At 41.1% G+C, this 23115-nt stretch overlaps 1 protein-coding gene across 1 annotated transcript; it reads left to right on the plus strand.

Moving 5' to 3' along the window:
• The first annotated feature begins 91 nt into the window (after positions 1 to 91).
• On the plus strand, positions 92 to 21941 carry cenpf (centromere protein F). Its single transcript, XM_020589841.1, has 38 exons — positions 92 to 186; positions 923 to 1094; positions 1269 to 1394; positions 2226 to 2296; positions 2500 to 2636; positions 2883 to 2974; positions 3043 to 3316; positions 3497 to 3699; positions 3860 to 3985; positions 4096 to 4224; positions 4749 to 4871; positions 5168 to 5303; positions 5406 to 5535; positions 5668 to 5947; positions 6287 to 6493; positions 7373 to 7581; positions 7894 to 8023; positions 8331 to 8609; positions 8829 to 9419; positions 9708 to 9881; positions 10021 to 10925; positions 11776 to 11987; positions 12094 to 12229; positions 12358 to 12502; positions 12912 to 12972; positions 13266 to 13519; positions 13923 to 14031; positions 14273 to 14478; positions 14688 to 14906; positions 15636 to 15779; positions 16508 to 16697; positions 16777 to 16874; positions 17030 to 17071; positions 17259 to 18374; positions 18618 to 18747; positions 18920 to 19618; positions 19850 to 19962; positions 20994 to 21941. The coding sequence occupies exons 2-38, from the start codon at positions 933 to 935 to the stop codon at positions 21132 to 21134; spliced, it is 8499 nt and encodes a 2832-aa protein (XP_020445497.1). The 5' UTR covers positions 92 to 186; positions 923 to 932; the 3' UTR covers positions 21135 to 21941.
• Positions 21942 to 23115: the final 1174 nt, after the last annotated feature.

Genomic DNA, 23115 nt, shown 5'->3' on the forward strand with positions numbered 1-23115 from the left:
GTACTTACAAGGTCACACCAAGCGGTGGCACTGTTGAGACAATATTAAGCCAATCAGAGGCGTTGCACGCCCACGTCACAAGTGTTAGCCAATGGCCGTGGAGTTGAGTGTATTTGTGATCTCGTCCGGTAAAATTTGAATTTTCTAACGAGTACAAAGTGTGTATGTGATAGCATCGCGCCCAAAGTAAGTAGTATGTTCAATCTCCATTATAGACTTCATTTTAGATACAATTTAACGTTAAAATAAGGATTAAAGTAAAGATTACCATTAGCTGACGTTACTTGTCATAACGCTAGTTACGGTACCTCAACACGGCAATGTTAACGTTGGGTTAACTAAAACGCAATGAAACTGTTACGTGTCTTTAACGTAACGTAAAGTTTACGGTCCACTTCAAATTAATCTTAACATCCTAAAAATGCCAGAGGTGTGTTTAACTAATGTTGGCGTTAGTTCGCTAAAAATAATACCACTAACTTTAAAACAACGCAACGTTAGCTAACGCTACGTAGTTATTTAATATGTGCTAAGTTCACTATGCTCTCACAATTTTAAAAGGTAGAAGAAAGTAATAGGTTAACCAGTTTATTAGAGTAGGTTCTCTCATCTCAGTTTTTACGTTAACAGTGTTATAAAGCAAAATGCCATGAATTAACGTTGTGTCAATTAACGCTATGCAAATGTTAACATTAGTGTTATTGTCGTTCTCTTCGTAGAACCAGCGTTCACGAATTAACTCTAACGTATGTTTAATAATACCCGGTTTTATATATCTAAAGGAAGATATGGGTTTCTTATAGGGTAATTTTAACGTGATTTACGATTAAACTTTACTAATTGTTCATATTAGTGTTAATTCTGTTTGCAGAGTAACTATTGGTGCTGTTTCCCCCTTTAAATAAAATGTCTGTTTGGTCAGGTTGTTAACCATGAGCTGGGCGGTGGAGGAGTGGAAGGATGGACTTCCACCCAGAGCTCTGCAGAAGATCCAGGAGATGGAGGTCCAGCTGGATAAACTAAAGAAGGAACGGACCCAGAAACAGTTTCAGCTGGACTCCATAGAGGCTGCCCTGCAAAAGCAGAAACAGAAGGTCATTGCTGAAGGGGAATGGATGAATGGACTTAAAAGTGTAGATAAATTAGCTATATTGAATCTCCTGTTGAAAAGACAAGTTGATTGTCAGATGTGAAAACACACACTTGAAGAGCTTTTTACAAAATTAGTGAAATACATGTATTAATTACCAGTGTCTCTCTTTCTACAGGTGGACAGTGAACGTACTGAGATCTCTGCTTTGAAAAGAGAGAACCAGTCTTTAGTCGAGTCCTGTGACTCTTTGGAAAAAGCCCGTCAAAAGACCGCCCATGACCTCGGAGTCAAAGAGCAGCAGGTCACTGAGAAAGAAAGAAATCTCTACTGCAGTTTATTGATATTTAGTTTGAAATTCATTCAGTACAATGGGAGTTAGCAATTGTTGATAATAGTTAAAATCTCTGCTGAAGAATCTGCCATATGCAAATCATGGCGTATAGTTTCAGGACACTACACGCTGATCTCCAAACAAAATACCACTATGCAGCTGACATTTGCCAAAGACCACCATGACTTACAACATTGCCAGGAAAATGTCTTGTTTACCGATGAAACTAATGTTGAATTGTTGCTGCCTCTGGGCCTGGACAGCTTTCTATCATCAAGGGAAAACTTACTTCCCAAGTTTATCATCGTTATCTTCCAGGATAATGTCAGGGTGGCTGTCTGCTAGCTGAAGCTCAGTAGAAGTTTCATGATGAAGCAGGACTCACCACAAACATCAAAGTAAATCTAAAAGAAAATGACTTCAGTCAAAGAAAACTTTAACCCAGTAGAGATGCACTGTGCGTTTCCCTTCAGCTCAGATTATGTAATGGTTGTGTTCAATAAATGGAGGAAAGATAACTGGTTGTGTGCTAACCAGATGTTTGTATTTGTGAGTTCAATGATAATCAGATCGCATGTTCTAACCAGTATGTCTATTAAAACCAGAATGTAACACAGTAACTGGATAGCAGCTCACTGTTGTGTACTATATAGCTGTCGAGTGGACAATCTAATCACCAGGGCACAATCAACTGCTTTGTATGCAAAAGAAGAAAATGAACCTCAGATTTATATGTATCTTGAATTCAGTCTGTATTTTTAACTATGTGTGAACCCAACTGAATCCTGTTCCTGAATCTAGGTGAGCTACCTGGAGGGTCAGCTTAGCTCCTGCAGGAAGACCATAGAACGTCTGGAGCAGGAGCTCAAGAAGTGAGTTCACTTTTGTCTGTTCATATGCACTTTTAAGTTTGAATGTAAGAAGCATGGACTTGTAAATGTAGCTCCTCTGGCACAGTGCTTTGAATGTGTTGTGCTTAAATGACTAGAAAGCTGACTAGGTGAACAGATTTCAAATCCTGAATGACACTCTTTGTTTGTTTGTTTGTTTTTTTTTGTTTTTTTTTAATGCTCAGGTACAAAAATGAACTGGATCGTTCTCAGCCCGCTGGCTCTTCTTCCTTGTCGTCCTCCTCATCTGAACTTCAGCCTTACACTACACCACAGAAAAGCTTCTCTACTCCAGCTCCTGTCCCAGTCCACAGACAACAAGGTATTGCAATTTGTCTCAAAACTTGTGCTTTAAATTCATGTTATTAGATTTTTTTTTTCTTATACCTCAGTTGATTGGTTTCCAGCTATATGCTTTCCACAGGCTCTCTATGGTATTTTTGTGTGGCTGTAAAAATTTTAAAGGACATTTGTTGTTGCAAATTTCAGTGATCATCTATTAGGGACTTTATGTCTGGCGGAGTTTTTCAGTTTACCCTGACATGTACATTGTGTATGTGTTTCATAGATAATAGGATAGAGGAGCTTCAAGAGAAATACAGCCAGGAGGTAGAAGAAAGAAAGAGGCTGGAGAATGAGCTCAAAGTCCTGCAAGTCAAAGTGAGTAAATTACTTATGTTTATTAAGTGCTGTAAAGGCATGATGTTAACTTGTCTGTTGTCTTCTAGCTGTTGAATCAGTCATCTGTCAGTGTAAATCACAAGGACATCGCTGCCCGCCAAGCTGGATCTTCCATATTCCCATGGCAACAGCAAGATCAGGCCCACAATCGTCACTGCCATGATGCAATGGAAACACCTCTGAAGAGGCGGGGGACATCCCTGTGGGATGCCCACGAGGAGACCCCTATCAAACCCAGCCAGAGAATGAGCTGTTCCAGAACAGTGCAGAGTCCCAGTGGATCCTCCCAACAGATGGAGCAGCTTAAGATTCTCAATCAAGGTGCACTGTTCATGATGCATTTCTCAAGTTAATATCTTTAGTGCTTGTCATCTTTTCCATAAAATATTAGGTGTCCTTTTGTTTTGCACTTCCACTACCTCAGAAAAATGGGTTTCTTCAAGTTTTACATTCTAATCACGTCCAGCAACAGAGCTTTAAGGTTTACCGTTTTGTCATCAGAGCTGCGTAGCCGGGTGTCAGAGCTGGAGAGGAATCTGTCCAGTCAGGAGAAGGAGATTCGTAGCCAGGTCTCTAAGTTGCAGGAACTACAATCTCAACTGAACCAGGCACGTAAAGATCTGACTGAACGGGACAGAGACTTGGCCAAGACCAGCTATGAGCTGAGTCAGGCCACAGACAGACACCAGCAGGTTGAGGCCAAGGTAGGATTCCATTACTGGTACATAGAGACTTTATTATTGTAGCAAGATTGTTTTTGTTTTATGTCTGCTTGGTTACATAGTTTAGCCAGAGACTTGGATTGAAATGAAACATGTAAATGACTGGCAGAGATGATTAAACTGTTGCTGTGGATTGTTTTAGTGTTCATCCTTTGAGCAGAAGCTGAAACAGGTCACGGAGGAGCTCAGCTGTCAGAGGCACAATGCTGAAAGCTGCCGACGAGCTCTGGAGCAGAAACTCAAGGACCAAGAGAGAGACAGTCAGAAGGTATGGCGTCATACCATCATTGGGCCCCCAACATGTTTAGGTTTTATCAGACATTTTAACTGTTTATTTTATTTTAATAAAAACTTGTGTGTTTGTTGTATTCTGTATAGGAGCTGGCACAGCTACAGAGCTCCCACCAGGCTTTGGAACAGCAGCTGAACCAGACCAGAACCAAGTTAACACAAGAAATCCAACAGTCTAAAAAAGACTACAATGTACTGCAGGCTGACATGGAGAAGGTGATGTAATGTCCTGAAGAAATAGAGACACATAATGTTTTTACTTTGGACTTTTCTGTTCCTTCGTCTCATGTTCTTTCTTGCGTCACACTGCCATCTACATTGACAGTGAACCAGGGGGTGGGACATGTCACCATGGAATTCTAGTGACTGTTTAATCAGGATGATGCTTGTAAGAACAGTAGTGCAATTGGCCCACATTTCATCAATTTTGTGAATCAGTTTAGCTGGAGTAGAATATAGTTCAAAATGTAGAGGAGTGATTAAGTGACTTTATCATGGTTTCTGCTGTTTCACATTTGTAATGCATTTTACTGATCAAGTATTGACTATTTCACTTTACACGCATAGTATGCCAGCTGCTGGTAAGGCTGAAATAGATTTTTTTTATTTTGCAGAACAAAAAAAGTTTTGATAAAGGATGACTGGAATTTGTCATATTTCTCAGATTTGATTAGTTATGCTCTTGTATGTACATCTTGATGTGCTGTTTGATGTGTGTCTCCCCTTGGTCATTTTTCTAGATGTCTTTCCAAAAGAAACAGATGGAGAAGGAGGTGGAAGAGCAGAAACAGAAACTGTTGAGGTCAGAGCAGAGCCTCCAGATCAGCCAGACCAAAGAGCAGGACCTCCGCAAGAAAGTAGAGGTGGGTTGGTTTGGTTGAATGTTCATCCACTGCAACTGTCCATTGACAACTCACTAGTGAGTCTGCTGATTATGAGTTTCATCTTTAATGTATGAACAGTCATCTGCCACCTGGTGAAATATTGTCAAAATACCACCAAATATCAGTTTAGCAAAATGTAAAGGTTTCACTTTGTTTTTGTCTTAACATTACAAACAGGCCCTCCCTTTTTTTTCCTACCACCTCTCATGTCGTTCTCCACTCATTTCATCTTTTGCTGCTACTTATGTTCTGTCCACTTTCCCTTCTCCCTTTAGGAACTACAGAAAGAGAAGACCAGTGTGACTGTCCAGTTGGACCAGAGCAGCAGGCGCCTGTCTCAGCTGGAGGAAGAGAAGAAGAGTGTCGAGCAGAGCCTCAAACGCACCCAGGGACAACTAGATGACTTCAAAGGTAGATGAACAGTAAGAATGGCAGTGATGGAGGGTGGCAGTCATTTTAGCTATTATATGAGTTTATCTCAGTTTTTAAATTGTTTCTCTTTCTGCTGCTCAGCAAAATCAGAGGGACAGAATGAAGAGCTGAAGAGACTTAAGTCAAAACTGGAGCAGCAGACGCAGGCTTCAGCCCGAGAGCTGGAAAACCTGAATAAGACTCTCTCTGATGCAGAGACCAGACATGACCGGTAAACAGTTTTACTGTACAAAAACAGTGTCGGTCTCTCTTTTGAAAGAAAAGAGAAGTTTTTGTTTGTTTTTTATCCATGATATTTACCTACAGTAGCGTTTCAATGCATTATGTTTTTATCACACTGTAGATCTCGGAATGAGCTGCAGGAACAGAAACAAGAGACAGAGAGGCTGAACAACAGGATGACAGTTGTGGAGAAGGAGAGACAAGAGCTGAAATCCAACCTTGCTGTGAGTCAGAATGAGTGTAAGGAACTGAAACAAGAACATCAAACTCTGCTGGAGTGGAAGAAAGAGAAGAAGACCTTGATTGAGGAAACTGAAGCTGTGCAGAAGAAGCTCACTGACCAAGTTGGCAAGTTGGAGAACAGTCTCAGCTCGCTGAATGAGGCTAATGAGGAATTTAAGGTAAGTGTGGTGTTTCCCTTTTTTGCTCTTAGTGTAAAGATGATGCTTAAGGAAAGACCTATCACATTGCTTTTTGCAGACTGACATCTTTATACTGAACACACACACTTGTGGTAGAATATTTAATATGCATGTATGTGTGCTGAGAGAAGTGGTTTGATATGGTGCAGCCCCCAAAGTTGTCATTGCACAGCGCTCTTGTTCTTCATTATAACATTTATGAAAATGTGTGATATAATGCCATGAAGGATTAGAGACATGTAAGAAATATAATTTATTGTAAGATTCAAGCAATATTGACAATAGTCTAGACCCAAAATACATTTCCTTTCATTATAGAAGCAGCTTGTAAGTGCAGAGGGAGACAAGGCCAGGCTATCTGCTCACATCGACTCACTGAAGGGAGAACTCCTCAACAAAAGCATGGAGTTGGAGGAGCGAGAGCTCCGGTACAAGGAACTGCAGTCTCAGCTCTCTGAGGCTGAACAGAAGCAAGCTAAAGACCTGGAGAATGTTGGTGTGCAAGTGGTACAGCTCGAAGCTCAGGTGATTTTTATTGTGTTGCTTATTTTCTACGCCTTACAGTAAGTTTTGTGCTCCCAAAGTTCTTTGTGCAAACATAAGGGACCTAGAAGAATCATAGTTATTGACTAAAATGCTCACAACCAGAGATATTCACTGGAAATGGAATCCTAGCCTTGTGTTATGCTCTGTCATGTTAGTGAACCCTCAGAACATCTATTTTGAAAAATTTTTTACATTTTAAAATATCAAATGTTTAAAAATGGCAGACCTCCCTGTTTTGTCATGGAATCAGTTGATAAAAAAATCGATACCATTGTTGAATTGCCCTTTATCTTGACCCAGATTGTAGTCTGTTCATGGATACATTACTGAACAAGCATAGCATGCACAGGCCCAGAGGCCCCTGGGTCAGAGCTGCTGTTTGAAGACGTTGTTGGAAATTTAGTCTAACAACTTGAAAAGGACATGCAAAACTTCTACAAATGCATGCAAAATCACAATTGGCTTTACTGGCTAGGTGTGTTGAAACATAAGCAATTTGACTTTAGTGCAGTAGCTCTGTGTGCATGTTCAATGTTCTTCCGTAAGGCTATGAGTAAACAGGATAAAGGGATAAATAGATGGAAAATGATGGCAAGCGAAAATGACCACAAAGACTCAAACAACTACAAATGGGTACAAATAGAGGCAAACACCTACAAAGTCAAGAAACTTGACAAAGGCTTGCAAAATGAATACAAATTCAGAATCACCACTAAGAGAAATCCATCCATATGTTTATATTGGATATGCAGTAACACTGAATTTGACTGGAGCTAAAGCGTTATAATTAAAATCCAGTGAATAAAAAAGGAATAGTTCCTATATGTCTTTTTTTTTTTTTTTTTTTTTTTTTTTTTTTTTCGCCACCTCGATTTGCAGCTGCAAAAGGAAATAACTCGAGCAGAGCAGGCTGAGAGGACAAATACACAGCTGCGTGACGAGCACCAGGTAGCCTGCGACTTGGTCCGCTCCAAAGATCAGCTTGTAGAGCTGGGCCAGGCTGAGATCAGCCAGCTGAGAGAACAGCTGGCCCAGGCCACTGCACAGCAGGAGGAGCAGAGTACTAGGTGGGAATTTTATTTGTTCTTTAGTTCATTGTTCTCTATTAACCATTTTCCGAGACAACAGCCCTGCAATAAATCCAACCGCTGCTTTCCCGAGGTTGTGTCTAAGAGGTGCCAATTCCACCCTTCTTCACTGTCACTGTGCAACATGAGTTTGCAGGGTTTAAGAGGTTAATAACTACACCCACAGTAGAAAAAAAAATAAAAAAGATGCCTTGATACCTTACACTGTCTCCATTGTTTCCAAGGAGCTAAAATATGTATACCTTGCTTTTAACATAAAAGTTTTCCTCCTTTTCTGTCTAATTCTACCAGGTTCTTGGAAGAGAAGGCGGCCTTACTGAAGAAGTGTGAGGAGAGTGTTTCAGCAAAGGATGAAGAGACGGAGCAGATCAAGCTGCGGTTGGAGGAGGCTCAGCAAGAGCTACTCCTCAACAAAGACCAGGTCAGTTTTACTGGTGTGCAACAAACGTTTTACCCACTGCTGTATTATTATTATTATTATTATTATTACTGTACTGTTAATTACAATTATACAATTAATATTTATCCGTTTGTCTGCCGGAGTGTAGTTTTCTCATTTCAGAGACACATTAAATCTGTTCTGTTGACCTTATTTTTATGTTTTACCCTGTGCCTTTTCATTTTGTTCCTTTCATATTGTTCGCTACATTTTATTTTATTTTATTTTTTTATTTTATTTATTTATTTTTAAAGTGAAGCTCAAGCTGAATCTTCTGTTCATGTCTCAGGTCATTTCTGTGGAGCAGCTCCTGAAGATTCAAGAGCAACTGAGAACTGAGCTGCAGAATCAAGTTAAGACACTGTCAGACAAACAAGAGGAAGACAAAAAGATGTACGAGAAACAATCAGAAGAGCTCGTATGGTTAGAAAAGGAGCTGAAGGATCAGCAGAGTCAGACACAAGAGAAGGAGAAGGAGATCAGGGAGGCAGAAGCTCAGATGTTGTCTCTGGAGAACCAAAAGGCTGAGTTGGAAAATTTAGTGCAAGAGATGAAGAAAGAAGCAGAGGTAAAATGTCTTGCACTTATATTGGGTTTCAGTGTTTTATTTGATCTTTTTATTTAACAGTGAAATTCAAAATACCAAAATATAAATCTTATAAATATTTAGCCATATATTTGTCCACGGTGTTGCCATTAGTTTAACATAATCAGACTTTCTTGTGCATACCACTGTAGTTGTTCAACAGATATTAGGTTTAATTTTATTCTTCTGTTTCTTGTTAAGATCCTCCAGCACGCTCAGACTGAGAAGACCAACCACCTCCTGGAGCAGATATCTCGCTTAGAGGAAAACGTAGCTGCAAACAGAGATGCAGCAGAGAAGCTTCTAGTCTTGAGGAATGAACTGGATGTGGTCAACCAGTCCCACGCTGATCTTAAAAAGTCTCTAGAAGCGCTTGAGCAAAGTCACTCCTCCACTATAGAAATCAAGTCCAACCTGGAGAACACCCTGACAGAAAAAAATATCTTGGTCTCTGCTTTGGAGAAAGAGGTTAAAGATGTCACAGAGGAGAAGAGCAAAATGTTCCAGAGTCATGCTTTGGAGATTGAAAATTTCCTAGAGAAAGAGAAGAGCCTCAAAGAACAGCTCGAAGCTGCAAAGCGGTCAGTTGCTGCTGCTGCCAAAGCAGCATCAAGCTCTTGTCAAGAGGAGATCAAGACCATGAAGACGACTCTGTCTGCTGCATCATGCGGCTTGGAAGAAAGAGACAACACCATCAAGGGTCTGAAGGAGAAGCTGATTAAAGCAGAGGCAGAGCAAGCCAAAACCTCAGACCTCCTGAAGGAGAAGATGGTCGCCATGAACAAAATTAAGGTTGGTTACTAATATGTTCTTAGTTATATTGTAGTGAAAACACTACTCTATTATGTTAGTCTTGCCTCAACTCAACTTTATTTATATAGCGCTTTACCACAGCACAGCTGACCAAAGCACTTAACATATCATACAGATATAAAAACAACACATAAAAAGCTATAGACAGTAATATAAACACTGCCTGACTCAGTATTGTAACAAGTGGTAGCTCCAAGGAGGTCGTCTTCAAATGAAGTACAGTCATTTTAATAATTTGCATTACCTATTTCATTATTCATTATAAAGGTGCAGATGGAGATGCTGCAAATGGACCTGGAGGACAATGAGACCACCATGAACTTCTTTGTTCATCAGGTGGAGGAGCTGAAGGGAAATGCAGAGTCACTGGAGGCTCAGCTTGCTCACAACAAGGCCCAAATGTCTGACATGGAGGCCAGGCTGGAGGATGGCAAATCTCAGGTCTGTCAGAAAGAGTTCTAAGCCACAGTCAGTAGACCTAATGTGGAGATTAATATTATAGTACATTTCTGTAGTCTTAAATTTGTAAGTTTTTCATTTTCCATAATGGGATTACATAAAAATTCTGTAACCTTTTTAGGTCTCTGTCTTGGAAGCCCGCTTAGAGGAGGTCCAGTCCCAGAACTCTGTGCTGGAGGCACAGTATGTCACCGCTAAAGAGGAGTTATTTGACAGGAGCTGTGAAATAACTCGTCTGGAAGAGGATGCTGTCAAACGAAACCAGCTTGAGGAGAGTGTTGCTGCATTAGAGGCTAAACTCTGTCAGATCACAGAGGAAAACGTCAAGTTAGAGACAGCTCTCAGGCAGATAATTGAAGACAAAGACAATAGTCTCAACCTGTTAGTCCAGGAGAAAAACAACCTTGAAACTAGAGTGAGACAGTTAACAGATGACAAAGAGGAAGCAGAAAATGAAATGATTAAAGTAAGGGCAGAGAAGAAGCAGCTGGAAGTCAGTCTAGACCAACTATCTGAGGAGAACAGACAGCTGCAGACCAGTGTCAAGCAGTTAACCGAAGAAAAGCAGGGAACAGAAGCACAGATTGATCATTTGATTGCTGAGAAACACAAAGCTGAGAAAACTCTTAGTCAAGTCACTGAGGAGAAAGCCCAGTTAGATGTTACCCTTAGCCTGGTAAATGAGGAAAAAAGCCAACTTGAGGCTAAATTTGATGAACTAAACTCGGAGCAAAATGATTTGTTTACTAACTTGAATCAGGTAATTAAGGAAAAGCTTCAGCTGGAAATGAACTGCAGTCAGCTAACTGAAGAGAACTTCAAACTACAGTCGAGTGTGAATCAAGTAATGGAAGAGAAGCTGCAGTTGCACCGAAGGGTAGAGAGGCATGAAGGTGAGGTGGCTTCTCTCAAAGAGGAAAACGAGTGCATGCAGCGCTCGCTCCAGTCCTCAGAGCAGGAACAGCAGAGGCTGAGGGAGCAGCTGGAGATGAGGGACAAGAGGAGCGAGGAGCAGAACAGAGAGAGGTACAGAACTGCTTTGATGTTTGTTTGAGCTATTATAATTGAATTTTTAAGTTAGGGATGTTCAGGGGCAAGTGACAAACTGCTTCCTGTGAGATTTGGGCTTGACCTGTAGCAGCCAAGAAAAATACACACATAAAGTAACAAGTCATGGGTATGGGAAGTATTCTGGATTAAAAAGGACACACACACAACATTGTGTGAATGTGACGTTTTAAACAAAACCCCTGTGTGTGTGACAGTGTAAATGCTTCAAAATCCAACATTTATATTCAAATGGAAGGTCATCAATGGTCCTTATTTGAATTTAAATAGCATTTGAAAGGGAATAGAAGACCTTAGTAAAAATTATTTTATTATGCTTTTGTTGCATTTCAGTTAATAAAAATTTAGTTGTGTGAAATAGGTACATAACTGATATTGATCGCAGGCCCCTGAATCTAATAGAATCAAAATCACATCATGGAATATATTTTGTGGTCGGATCATTGGTAAAGAGAATCAGTATATGATTGTATCATGATGAGAGCTGCAGTTTACACCCCTACTGCAGAATACTTGTCTTTTATTCCTTTGTTCCAGTTTCTAGCACCAGTTTTGTTATGTGAAGTACAACCAGCTTCATTGAGTTGTGTTCTGTTAAGCTTATCTTATTTACAGAAAGTATGAAGTTACTAGTGTATGGAGACCACACAGTGTATATAGTGTGACAAAGGAATATATTTTGTGGTGCTATTGTATCGCAATATATTGAACTTCAGTAAATTGTTCAATCCCTGTCTCTGGTGCATGTATTAAATGGTGTGTCTGACAGTGGTTTTTGTATAAGCTAGAATTATATGTTGTATCACAGGAGCCGTCAGTTTGAGGCAGAGCAGGCTGAACTGCATCAGAAGCTGGCAAGCCTACAGGAGGAGCTGGTTGTGCTGAAGCAGAAGTGTGATTCACTACTGCAACAGGTGGGACAGCAACACAGCCTCATACAGGAGCTCTCTGAGTCACAGGAAACCCAGAAGCCACGAGAGAACATCTGCCACATGGAGCCTGATGAGACAGACACTGATGGTTAGTGTAAAACTATGTGTTTGGGTTTTTTGTTGTTGTTTGTTGTTTTTTAAGAATTTCTAATTTGAATATGTACATTTAAACAGAATTCTTCTGGTTTCCTCAGCAGAATCAGCACAGCAGGTTGACGTAGAGCCGACATTAGATACAAGCACCAATACTGAGTCCCTTCCAGTAAAAGAGCAGCTGATCCCTATGGTGTCTGAGCCTGGTGAATTTTCCCAGTGTCACGAGGCATTCAGGTACACTGAGTTTTGTACTCAACACAAATGCACATTAATTATTAGCCTGAAAATAAGATGATTTTTTTTTAGGACAGTATGATATACAGTATGTATATAGTAAATGAAATTTCCATCAAACCTGGCAGTGAGACAACACCAGTCTTCAATGAGGACGTCATCAAGCAAGAGATGATCCAGGAACAGCTGGAGGAGGAGATCGAGGCATGTGTGGCAGAGGAAATGGGGAGTAATGAGGAGCAGCTACACTATCAGCATCAACCGTTAGATCAGGTAGAAATCAGTTATTACACCAATCCGTTTGTCTTCAGTCATGACTCATTGGTGTAACTCTGTACTGGAGATACTGACCTCATTTATAAATTGTTTAATGCGCGTGTTTTTCTTGGAAGAATTGTTCTTCAACAGACACAGCAGAGGAAAGAATCAGAGCTTGCATTTGGCTTTACTTTTATCTTTATTAAAGTGTCCACAATCCACTGCAATTTCTTCTCTACCGCCTAATGACTGGATCAGCCACTGTGAGGTTAATCTAATGCCTCCGTTAAGTGCTATTGGCACATAGCATTGGACAGCTTTTACGAGTACAAGTACTGGAGGATGGTATATCAGACCTGGTACTGGTATCGGTGCATCCCTATATTTGTGATTGTTTTAACATTTTGTTTAATCTTTCTTTCAGCTTCCTGCAGACAGCAGAAGTCCCAGAGATGTTTCTGAAAAGAAACCTGAAGCCTGTGAAGGTACTTTCCCCATATCCTCCCTGAAGGAAACCAAAGGGTGAACACCTTGTGATGATGAATTCACTGGTGCTTAAAGCTGCAGTTGCAATAATTGTTTTCTCTTGGACTTATTCACTGTCTAATACTGAGCTCCTGTGTTAGGTGCATAACAGCATTTCCTGTCAGAACATGTGAAAACAAATTTTCTCCAAACTACAACTTTCTATGACTTGACACTTGTTGGTTTGATGCGTTTGATTTTAACAAAAGAAGTTATTAGACTAATAAATTCTGTTGTTATGTAATTATGTTAGAGCCATCTCATGTACACGATGACCTCAACCACTACAAGGAAATGATCAGAAAACAAGAAAATGAACTTCAGACCCTGTACTCAGAGGCTGACCTACTCAGCTCTGACCTCACGCTGAGAAAGGAGCTGATGACCGAACTGGAAGTCCAAGTTCAAAATTTGGAGAAGAAACTTCATGCAACAGAGGCGGAGGCCCATGGTGCGGCACACAAACTAAACAAGCTGAACAAGGAGAAGAATGAACTTGCTGAGCAGGTGGGGGAAGACACTACACTACACAATGCTGAATATCATATATTCAGTCATGGCCAAAAATGAGTGAGTCTCATTACAAATTAAAGGAGCATCACATGCTTGAAATGCAACTACTTTTGATTATTTTGAAAAGGTGTCAATTATGTCCAGTCCATTTTTGGAGTTTTGTGTGGAATGGATCAGATTTGGCTGTTTTTCCAGCTTTTTTGTTTTCTTCCACTGCACACCAAAGAAATAAACATGAGAATACCACAGAATTCATGATTGTGACAATTTTCTGGGAGAAGTGTTGTCTGACAGAAATGCAGGGGTGCTAGTATTTTGGCCATGACTGTTAGTGGCAAAGCTAACAATGAAATGTATTATTGTTGTGTTAATATTAATGCTGTGTGCTCATATTTAGCTGGCTCAGCTGTCAGAGGAGAGGGAGACCTTAACCCTGCAGCTACAAACATCTAAATGCCAGCTGGCTGACGTTATGGAGATGCTTGAAGTACTGGAGATGACTAAAGGTAACTATCTTCCTGACTTACTGCATATGAAAAAGTGATTTAACCATACAGATTTGTTTTTGTAATATTTTATACATCTTTCTGAAATGTATTAGTACATTTGGTTGTGAATGCCCGCAGTCACAAGTGCAACCATAGTTTGTGTTCAGTCTTGTAGGAGCAGCTTAAATTTGACGACTATAAGGTTTGTACTATGTTTTTCAATGTAGATACTGAGTAGATGTTTTCCTTGGTTCTATAGATGGATGGGACGAGAAGTTCCTCCAGCAGGAGAGCGAGCTGAAGCGGGTTCGCTCAGAGAAAGCTAATCTGGAGCAACACATCCTGGGCATGGAGTCTGAGCTAGAGACCCTGCAGGAAGAGAGGACCCGACTGAAGGATGAGATGGATACTCAGAAGAGAACTTGTACAGGAATGGAGCAGCAGATAGAAATTTTTATGGCGGAGGTGAGTCAAGCCTGTGAGCACAACCATCAGTATGTATGAGGACTAAATTACTGTGTGTGTTTTGGTAAAACTATCAACATAGGCTCAAGCATTTGTTTATCCTTGTGCAGAAACACCACAGCAAGAACTCGATGCACAATGGTCTGTTCTCAAGGTTACTGATCAGTCAGTGTGGCATAACTACTTGAAATGCTGGGGGTTTTTTCCAGACAACCCAGCTGAGATCTGAACTTGTGTCCTGCACTGAGGAGCGAGAGGACCTGGACCGGTCTTTGTCCCAGTGGAGAGAGAAAGTTCACAGTCTGGAGAAGACCAACTGTGACACCAGAAACTTGATTTCCATCCTGGAGGATGACATCAGAGCAGGAAGGAAGGAGTTTGAAGTCCTGCAGAGCAACATGGAGAAGCTGAAGATGGAAAGGCAACAGGTATAGAATTAAAGACATGGCTAGAAAGAGGGATGGTCTATAATCTACTTAGATACTTCAGTTGGTTCTCCAGTATTTCAGCAGTTGAATCCTACTTATCATAGTGCATTATGCTTTATTACAAATGACAAGTTCTTTACTCTTCTTTGCTGTCTGTACAGCAAAGTTGGATAGACTTCCTTGCAGCCAAGAAAAACTAAACATCCCTTTAATTATTTACAAAGCCTTACTGTTGCATCTTCCACACTACATCATGCCCCTTCTCTGGTTTAAGCCTTGCAGCTACAATATTCCACTCAGCTTCAGAACACCCATGAGGACGTGCTGACCTTGGCTTAAATTCTTTTAGTTACTATGCACCTTTCAAATGGAATGAGCTTTGGCCTTCCCTTAAGTTTGATTCCTTAATGTCTCATTTAGAGCATTATTATATGATGTTTTATATGATTTGTGTGATTGTTTTTACTGGATATTTCTCTGTTTTGCTTACAGGTTCTGTTTTATGAATGGGATTTTCTGACTGTCTGTGGATATGTTTGTTTTGTTGCTGGTTGTGTTTTACGAAAGAGTTTTTCATGACCCTGAATGGTTCTTGTTCTCAGGTCTCTCTTGAAAAAAAGATTATGATCTCAGTGAGACTACCGAAATAAAATAAGTGAGCGCAGGGTTTTAGTTAGATCACTAATTTCTTTCTTTTACTAAAAATTAATTCCTTTTGTTTCACTAAAGCTGCTGGAGCAGGTTAAGGTGCTGGAGCAGGCAGTCTCTCAACAGAGTGGAGAAAGAGAAGAGCTTATTGTCCATCTTAACCGGATCCAAGATGACCACACCACTGCCAGTCAGAACACCGAGTCTATGGTCGGCAAGATACAGGTGAGCGGGGAGTTTGATACAAGCAAATTTATTGTATGTTGAGGATGGGTGTCCACAGAGTATGAAGACAAGTGATGGCTGTGTGTTTGTATAGCATCTAACAACAAAAGTTAAAAATGTGTATGATAATTTGTTGGTAGTGTTTAGTATTCTCTAATGCGTTGTTCGATCCACAAACTATTTTGTGGATAAATACATCAGAACATAAATGTCAGTATTTTACATATATGTTCAAGTTCATAGACTTGAAATGTAGCTTTGAAAAGCTTCCTGGCCACATAAAATGCTGTCAAGCAATGTTTGGAGTGCATTTATTTACAGACTTTTAAATGTGTGTGTGTGTGTGTGTGTGTGTGTGTGTGTGTGTGTGTGTGTGTGCATGGCTCACCTGACGTATGTCGATGAGGTTACATGTGTGTGGATTGTTTGAAACTGTTTTCACAGCCCCCCCCCCCCCCCCCAAGTGAATACTGTTTAGTGCTGGTGGAAAACTTTCATTTGTACTTTTCAAGTCAGATGTTTTTCCAAAAAGATTAAATCACTTGTCACAGACAGTTAAGTAATAATGGACAACAAGACTTTTATTAAAAATCTCTTAAATCACACCTGCTCAACATAAGCTAATAAAAGGGGGGATATAGAAATAAATGGCCTTGTAGCCTATTCAATTTTTCAAGGAGTAAAGCATGTCCAACTCTTCCTGCTTGGTTCCCTCCTTTTTCACCCAGGCTTTAGAGGGAGAGGTGAGTCGCCTTTCACAGTCTCTAGAGTCCTCTCTGCTAGAAAAGGGAGAGATTGCCTGTCGTCTGAACTCCACACAAGATGAGGTCCAGCAGATGAGGACTGGCATTGAAAAGCTGCAGGTCCGCATTGAGTCGGACGAGAGGAAGAAGAAGAAGATGGGAGAGCTGCTCAAAGGTGACTCTTGCCTTCCTTTGAAATGGTATGACCGCTTGAGTTTAAAGAGATGTCTGTCTAAATGTTACTATCTCTGCAGCTGCCCAGAAAAAGTCTGACTCACTGCAGGATCGCATTGATACACTGGAGCGAGAGAAGGAAGATGTAGAGCAAAGTCTAGAGGAGGCTGTTCTACAGGTATTCTGTCACAAACATCAGCGTGTCTGTCTTTAAGGCTGCTTTGTTCCCATTGCAACAGATTTTTGCCAAAATAAAATTCACATTCATCAGTGTTTAGATTAAAGGTTAAAAATTGTTCATATTAAATGCAAAGATTTTATCCTTTCATATAGGCAGAGACAGCCAAAGCTGAGCTGGAGGAGGAACAGCAAAAGGTACTTTTACAGTGATTTGTGTTTGTCATGGTTTTATTTTATAATAGTGGTTTGTGACTCATGTCAACCAAGAAATATAGTAACCAGATTGCTCCTCCCTTTTCTTTTTTCCTGGATTTCTCCTCCACTCTTGGCTTGTTTCATTTCTGCTGTTTATCTTCCACCCTCACCACCTACTGACTCTCAGGTGGAGGAGGAGAAGAAGGAGCTCAGTGAGAAACTATCGTGGCTCTCTGCTGAGCTGGACAGCCTGAGATCTGAGAAAGATTGTCTGGAGAGGGAGCTGGAAGAGAAAAACAGAGAGCTAGAACAACTGAAGGCTGCTAAGGAGGAGCTGGAGAGAGGGATGGAGAAGGCAGAGGTAGACAGAAGAGAGGAAGAGGAGAGGCAGAAATACAGAGTAGAAGAGCTGGAGAAAGGAATGAGAGAGGAGGCAGAGAGACAAATAGATGACCTCCAGGCACAGCTGGAAGCCTCTTGGCAGAGACAGGTCTTGCTTGAACAAAGGAGCACAGAAACTGAAGGGGAGAAAGAGAGGATGCAGTCTCTTCTGGAAGAGTTGGAGAAGGAGAAAGAGTATCTACAGAGCTCTGTAAAGCAGTGGCAGACAGAAGGAGAGAGACTTTGCTCTCTGAGAGAGGAGTGGGAGAAGGAGAGAAATGACATGAGGACCTACAGTGAGTCTTTAGAAAAAGAAAGTAAGGAACTCAAAACACTCATAAAAGCTAATGAGGAAGAAAGAGAAGTTTGGCAAAAAGAGAAAGAAGAGGATGCACATCAGAGACAAGCCTCAGTAGAATCTATCTCATCTCTTATGGCACAGAAAGAACAGATGCAAAAAGAAACGGAGAAACTGCACTCTACTTTAATGTCAGTAGAACAAGAGAGAGATGACCTGCGCTGCACTCTGGCCTCTGTAAAAGAAGAGAGGGCAAGACTAGAACAAGAGCAAAGGCTGTCAGCATGTGAGAAAGAGAAGCTTCAGTCTCTTTCTTTGATAGAAAAGGAGAATCATGACATGCAGCAAACTCTTTCTTCACTCAAGCAAGAAAAGGAAAGGATAGAGGAGGAGAAACAGAAGGTAGAGATGGGAACACAGGAGCTGCAGGCTTCCCTTGCTTTGATTGAAGTGGAGAAAGAGAATTTGCTTTCAGCTCTTTCTTCCCTGGAAAATGAAAAGCAGAGAGAAGAAGGTGAGAAGGAGAAACTCAGAGAAGAACAAGGGAGTCTTCAGTCAGCAGTCACCTCTCTGGAGAAGGAGCTGGAAACATACAAACTGACAGTCGTACAGCTCAATGAGCAGGTACACGCATCCAGATCTAGTGAGGTCCAAACACAAAGCAAGTCTAAAAATACAATACTCTAACTTTAAATGGATCCATTTTACAAAGAGTGATCACAGATGTTCTTGTTTATTTTACCTTTTAATCTCATAAAACATTCTTTGCCAGAATCACTCACTTCCATGTTCAACACAACATCCATGATACATTAATGTTACAAGTGAGAATAATTTAATTACACCGCTTCACTTTGTCCTCCCCAGGTGTTGGAGCTCACATCTCGCTTCGCTCAGCTGTCTAAAGAGAGAGACGCTGCTCTGGGCAAGATGAACCTTTGGATGAAAACCTGCAAACAGCTAGAGCAGGAGAAGCAGTTGATGATAAACGGCTCAGGTGCACACATTAAAGTTTGACTTCCAGTTTCCAATCACATTCAGTCTTTCCATTGTACACAGATAACTCTGGTCAAAGAAAGAGTTTTAAAATTTTTACTCGGTGTTTATTCTGTTTAGAATAACTTTCAGTTGAATAATTTTATTTGTAACCTTCACCACATTTGTTTTAGGAGATGGACAGAGCAGTGAGGAGGAGCACACTGAGGTGAAGCAGCTCAAGATGGAAGCAGAGGAGAGGAAGAAGGATGTGGAAGACACTTCTGCCCTGGAGCAGAAGAAGACAGAAACTGAATTAAAAACCAAGGAGGTGGAAGAACTGAAGGCTGCTCTCGATGGAAAGAAGAAGGAAATGGAGGAGAGGGATAAAGAGCTGGAGGAGATGAAGAGTGAGATGGAAGAGCTGAACAAGTGTCTAGAGGAGAAGACAAAAGAGGCTGATGAGAGTGTGGTGAAATACTGCAGCATGATGGTTCAAGTGCACAAACTGGAAGAGACCAACGCTGTGCTGACGGCTCGGCTGGAACAGATTACGGCTACCCAGTGTGCTAATGAAGCTAACGTCCGCTCCAGCAGCACGGACCGCGCACGCTGCCGTCGCTCAGGAAGGAAGGCTTCTTCCAAACATCAGGAAGAAACGATGGTTGACAACTTGGAGAACATGGCAGCTCCAGCTCCTCGGAGGTCTTTTCAGGGGTCATCTCCAGGGAAACGTGGTCACTGTGACATTAGTGATAAAGATGGCGCCCAGGAGGCCCTGCACAACCTGACAAAGAAGATCAGAGCCAACACAGCGGCTACACCCAAACCAAGAAGTGACCAGGAAGAAGAGGACTTCAGGCCTGAGGGACTTCCTGAACTAGTACAGAAAGGTAAACTAGTGTAACCACAACTCTATCATAATAAACAAAAGCTGTAGTTTGTGTTCTGTTTGCTCAGATTCATTTGTTGGAAATACTGAATGTCTATATCCTCCAGATTATTCTTCTGACAGGTTCAAATGTACAAAAATAAAAAATCTCCAGGTGCAGTAGGAGTTGGCAGAACAAAACGGTAAACTTTGAGTGTAGTGAAAACTGAAGTGAGCACGTGTTCTCCCTCAGGCTTTGCTGACATTCCTCTGGGGGAGGCGAGTCCATTCATCATAAGGAGAACCACCAGGCGCTGCAGTCCTCGACTGGCAGCCAGATACACTACATCTGCAGCTGACAGCAAGGTGAGCAACACAAGCACCTCCCTGCCCCCTGTCCTGCCACACAGCATGAATATAGAAGGCCACTTTATTAGGTACACCATGTCGAATAAACAGCCAGCTCTCCCAAAAAAGCTGTCAGTGCAATTTGTAGTTTTACTCAGAGCTGCTGTGATCTCAGACCTCGGTCAGACAAGGAGAAAAGAGATGAATATGTAAATATGGCTGGGCAATTTGACAATATGCATCATGTAACAGAAAATCCCCCTTTTGTTTTATGCTTTAATTTCATTGTTGCAAATCGCACTCTTTGCAGTGATGTTTTTGTTTGTGTGTTACAGCTGGCATTGGTGCCTTTAGTGAGAAAAATCTTGTACAAGACTGTTAACAGTTGTTCTTTTCAGGGAAATGCAGTACAGTGAATTTTCATGTTAAGAGACGAATCAGCGGCTGTAACAATATCTAGCTACATTTAAAACTTCTGTTATTAATGTATTTTACATCCTGTTGTAATTATGTGCATTTAGAAACAGTGCAAATGGAAAAATGTTTGCTCACTGTCAGCCCTGCTGAAATGCACAGCCTCAAAATGGCACCATAAAGGAAAAGATGCACACCTGCACTGTAACAAACGGTATCTTCGAGGTCACCTGCAGTTGTCTGAAGGACCTCGAGCAGCTTTCACAGAAACGTTCTGACTCTGTTAAACCAATTTTCCAGGTCAATGTGTGTCACTTTATTTTTCCGGGCCTCTAATTTGTCCACTGGATATCCAGCCCCTTTAACACCTTTAAGTCAGTCCAGGTCATCTTCTTATTGGGTCAGCTGAAGTGAAGCAATAGTGGGTTTAAAGAACGTGTAGAGGTTTCAGGTCAAAGAGGTTGAGAGGAAAAAATGCCTGTCACTTGCAGTTGAGCGCTGCTGCCAAAAGAACTGAAGTTAGTTTTTTTTTTTGTTTGTTTGTTTGTTTGTTTGTTTTTATATTAAATATCCCGCTTCTTACTTTGCTGCGCTTCTTTCTAACACTTTCCTGTCCTCTCGCTGTTTCTCTGCAGGTTTTAGGACCCATACCCCTCCAGAGTCCCTCTGCAGACCGCTCCAGCTGTGAGGAAAAGTCTATGAGAACACCAGAGCAGAATGAGGAACAACTTTCTAGAGAACAAACACAACAGGGAGACAAATGTCAAGTTCAGTAGATCAGTGTAGACACAGACACTCACAGCGTTACTTTAAGATTATTTGTAGAAGGATAAAACAAGTAGAGAAACACAAGGTGAACACTCCATTTTTTTTAAAGGGAGATGATTGTTAAAAGTAACATCTCCAACTTAAAACACTCGGTGTATTTTCTTTTGGGAGAGACGTGGTTTTGTTTGCTGTTAATAAACTTCCACAGCTGCAGAAGACTGAACTTGACTAACAGCTACACTTTACCCGCTGGTCTCTCTGTTCTTTGTCAGTGGGAAGTTGTTAACTAAAAAAATCACTAGAGCGAGTATGGGTTGAAGGCTAACGAGGAGCAGGTATTATGCTTTTTTTTTTTTTTAGTGATAATGAAACTCTCCATCTTTGTTTTTTAATGAATGAGACGATTCTTATTTTGTAAAGCTTATAAATGTATCTTCCTCTTGTGTCTTATGTTTTCCACTGACTCACCAGTTGTACGTTTTCTTCTGTTCTTGTGGCTCAGTATGTGAGATGTCTTAATCTTTGTACATAGTAGATGATACAGTATATACTCGCATTAGTATCAGCTATGCATCATCAACCTTTAACATATCACTTTCTGCTAGTGCAGCAAGGGTTGTATAGACCTTCTGTTTTGACTTCATTTCATATTTACCTGGTATTTTATACTCAGTCAAGGCAAATCTTTCTTACATATTTTTTACAGCACATGTTGAATGTAGGTCTGACTTTGATCTGTTTGGTTTTATTTAGTGGTTGATCAGTGTAACTGGTTCAGTAGGACCCGTTTCTTAAAGCTAAACCTGTTAAACAGATTCATAGCTTGTGTGGTTTCTTTGTGTCTTGATTTTTATGCATTTATGAACAGTTACAGGAAGCAGGTCGGCATATGAGCAGAAGTGTGTAGCTGCGTGACGGTGCGCTCTGCCACCACAGGGTGGAGAACCTGAGCAGTGTGCACGACCTGTGAGTATAAGGGGCAGCAGGAGATCCTGTATCTATCGGTGTGAGATGCACCTGGAGCTAAAGTTTTAAACGGATGAGGAAATAATGTTTTATATGGTCCCTCACTAGGACAAAGCAGGGTGTTATCGTACACTTAAAGTGAAAATAAAGTGTGAAGGCTCAGCGAGCTCCTTCCAGTCCACTGTACATCTGGTTTAAGTCGGCTGATTCACCAATAGGTGATTATTAAGAAGCCTTTTGTAAACATTTGTAATTATTAATTTTCAAAAATCATTTTGCTGTAGCACAACAAAAAGCTCTTTTCACAGATATGCACCTTGTAAGCGAAAACAGGCCACACGTCACAGAGCTTCTCTGTGTGCTCGTTCATGCTGACTGAATGTGACAGTACAAATACTCCAACAGTCGGTGGGAAAGTGGGTCCAAACTTCTAACTGTGGAAATAAAACAGCTGCTGATGGGGGAAAAAAATGTCAAACCTGATCAGGACGTTTTGCCACAAGGAGCACTGCTTTGGATCAGTGGATTGATTCAGTGAGTTTCTTTAATGTGTGTAAACATTAGAGTTATTGATCTGTGCTGATCTCTTGTTCTTCTAAGACCTAGTGGTGACAATAGGACAGTAAATTTTTATCTCTTTCTTGTTGGAGTATCAGCAAAAGCTGCACACTGGGGGCCTTTTAACAATCACCTGGTTTGGTCATTTGTTCTGGTATCTTCCTGTCTCTCTGACTGGCAGCGGTGTGAGGAGGCAGCAGGGTTTGCTGGTTTATGGGAACAGAGGGGAGACAACAGGGTCACACACACCTCAGGGCGGATGCAGTCCTAATCTGATTTCTCTGGCTGGAGCTGTTACCGGAAGCTGCAGTCCCAGAACCAACTCTGGCTGAGAACACGGGAAATGAGGAGATGAGTCCTCTGAGCTGTTATCACTAGCACTCAGACTAGAGAGTGTGTGTATGAGGCTGTCGATCCCCTGCGCTGTATGCATGATTTATCCCATTCTTCACCCAGAAACACTGT

This window comes from Monopterus albus, unplaced genomic scaffold (assembly GCF_001952655.1).
Source record: "Monopterus albus unplaced genomic scaffold, M_albus_1.0 scaffold10.1, whole genome shotgun sequence".
NCBI lineage: Eukaryota > Metazoa > Chordata > Actinopteri > Synbranchiformes > Synbranchidae > Monopterus > Monopterus albus.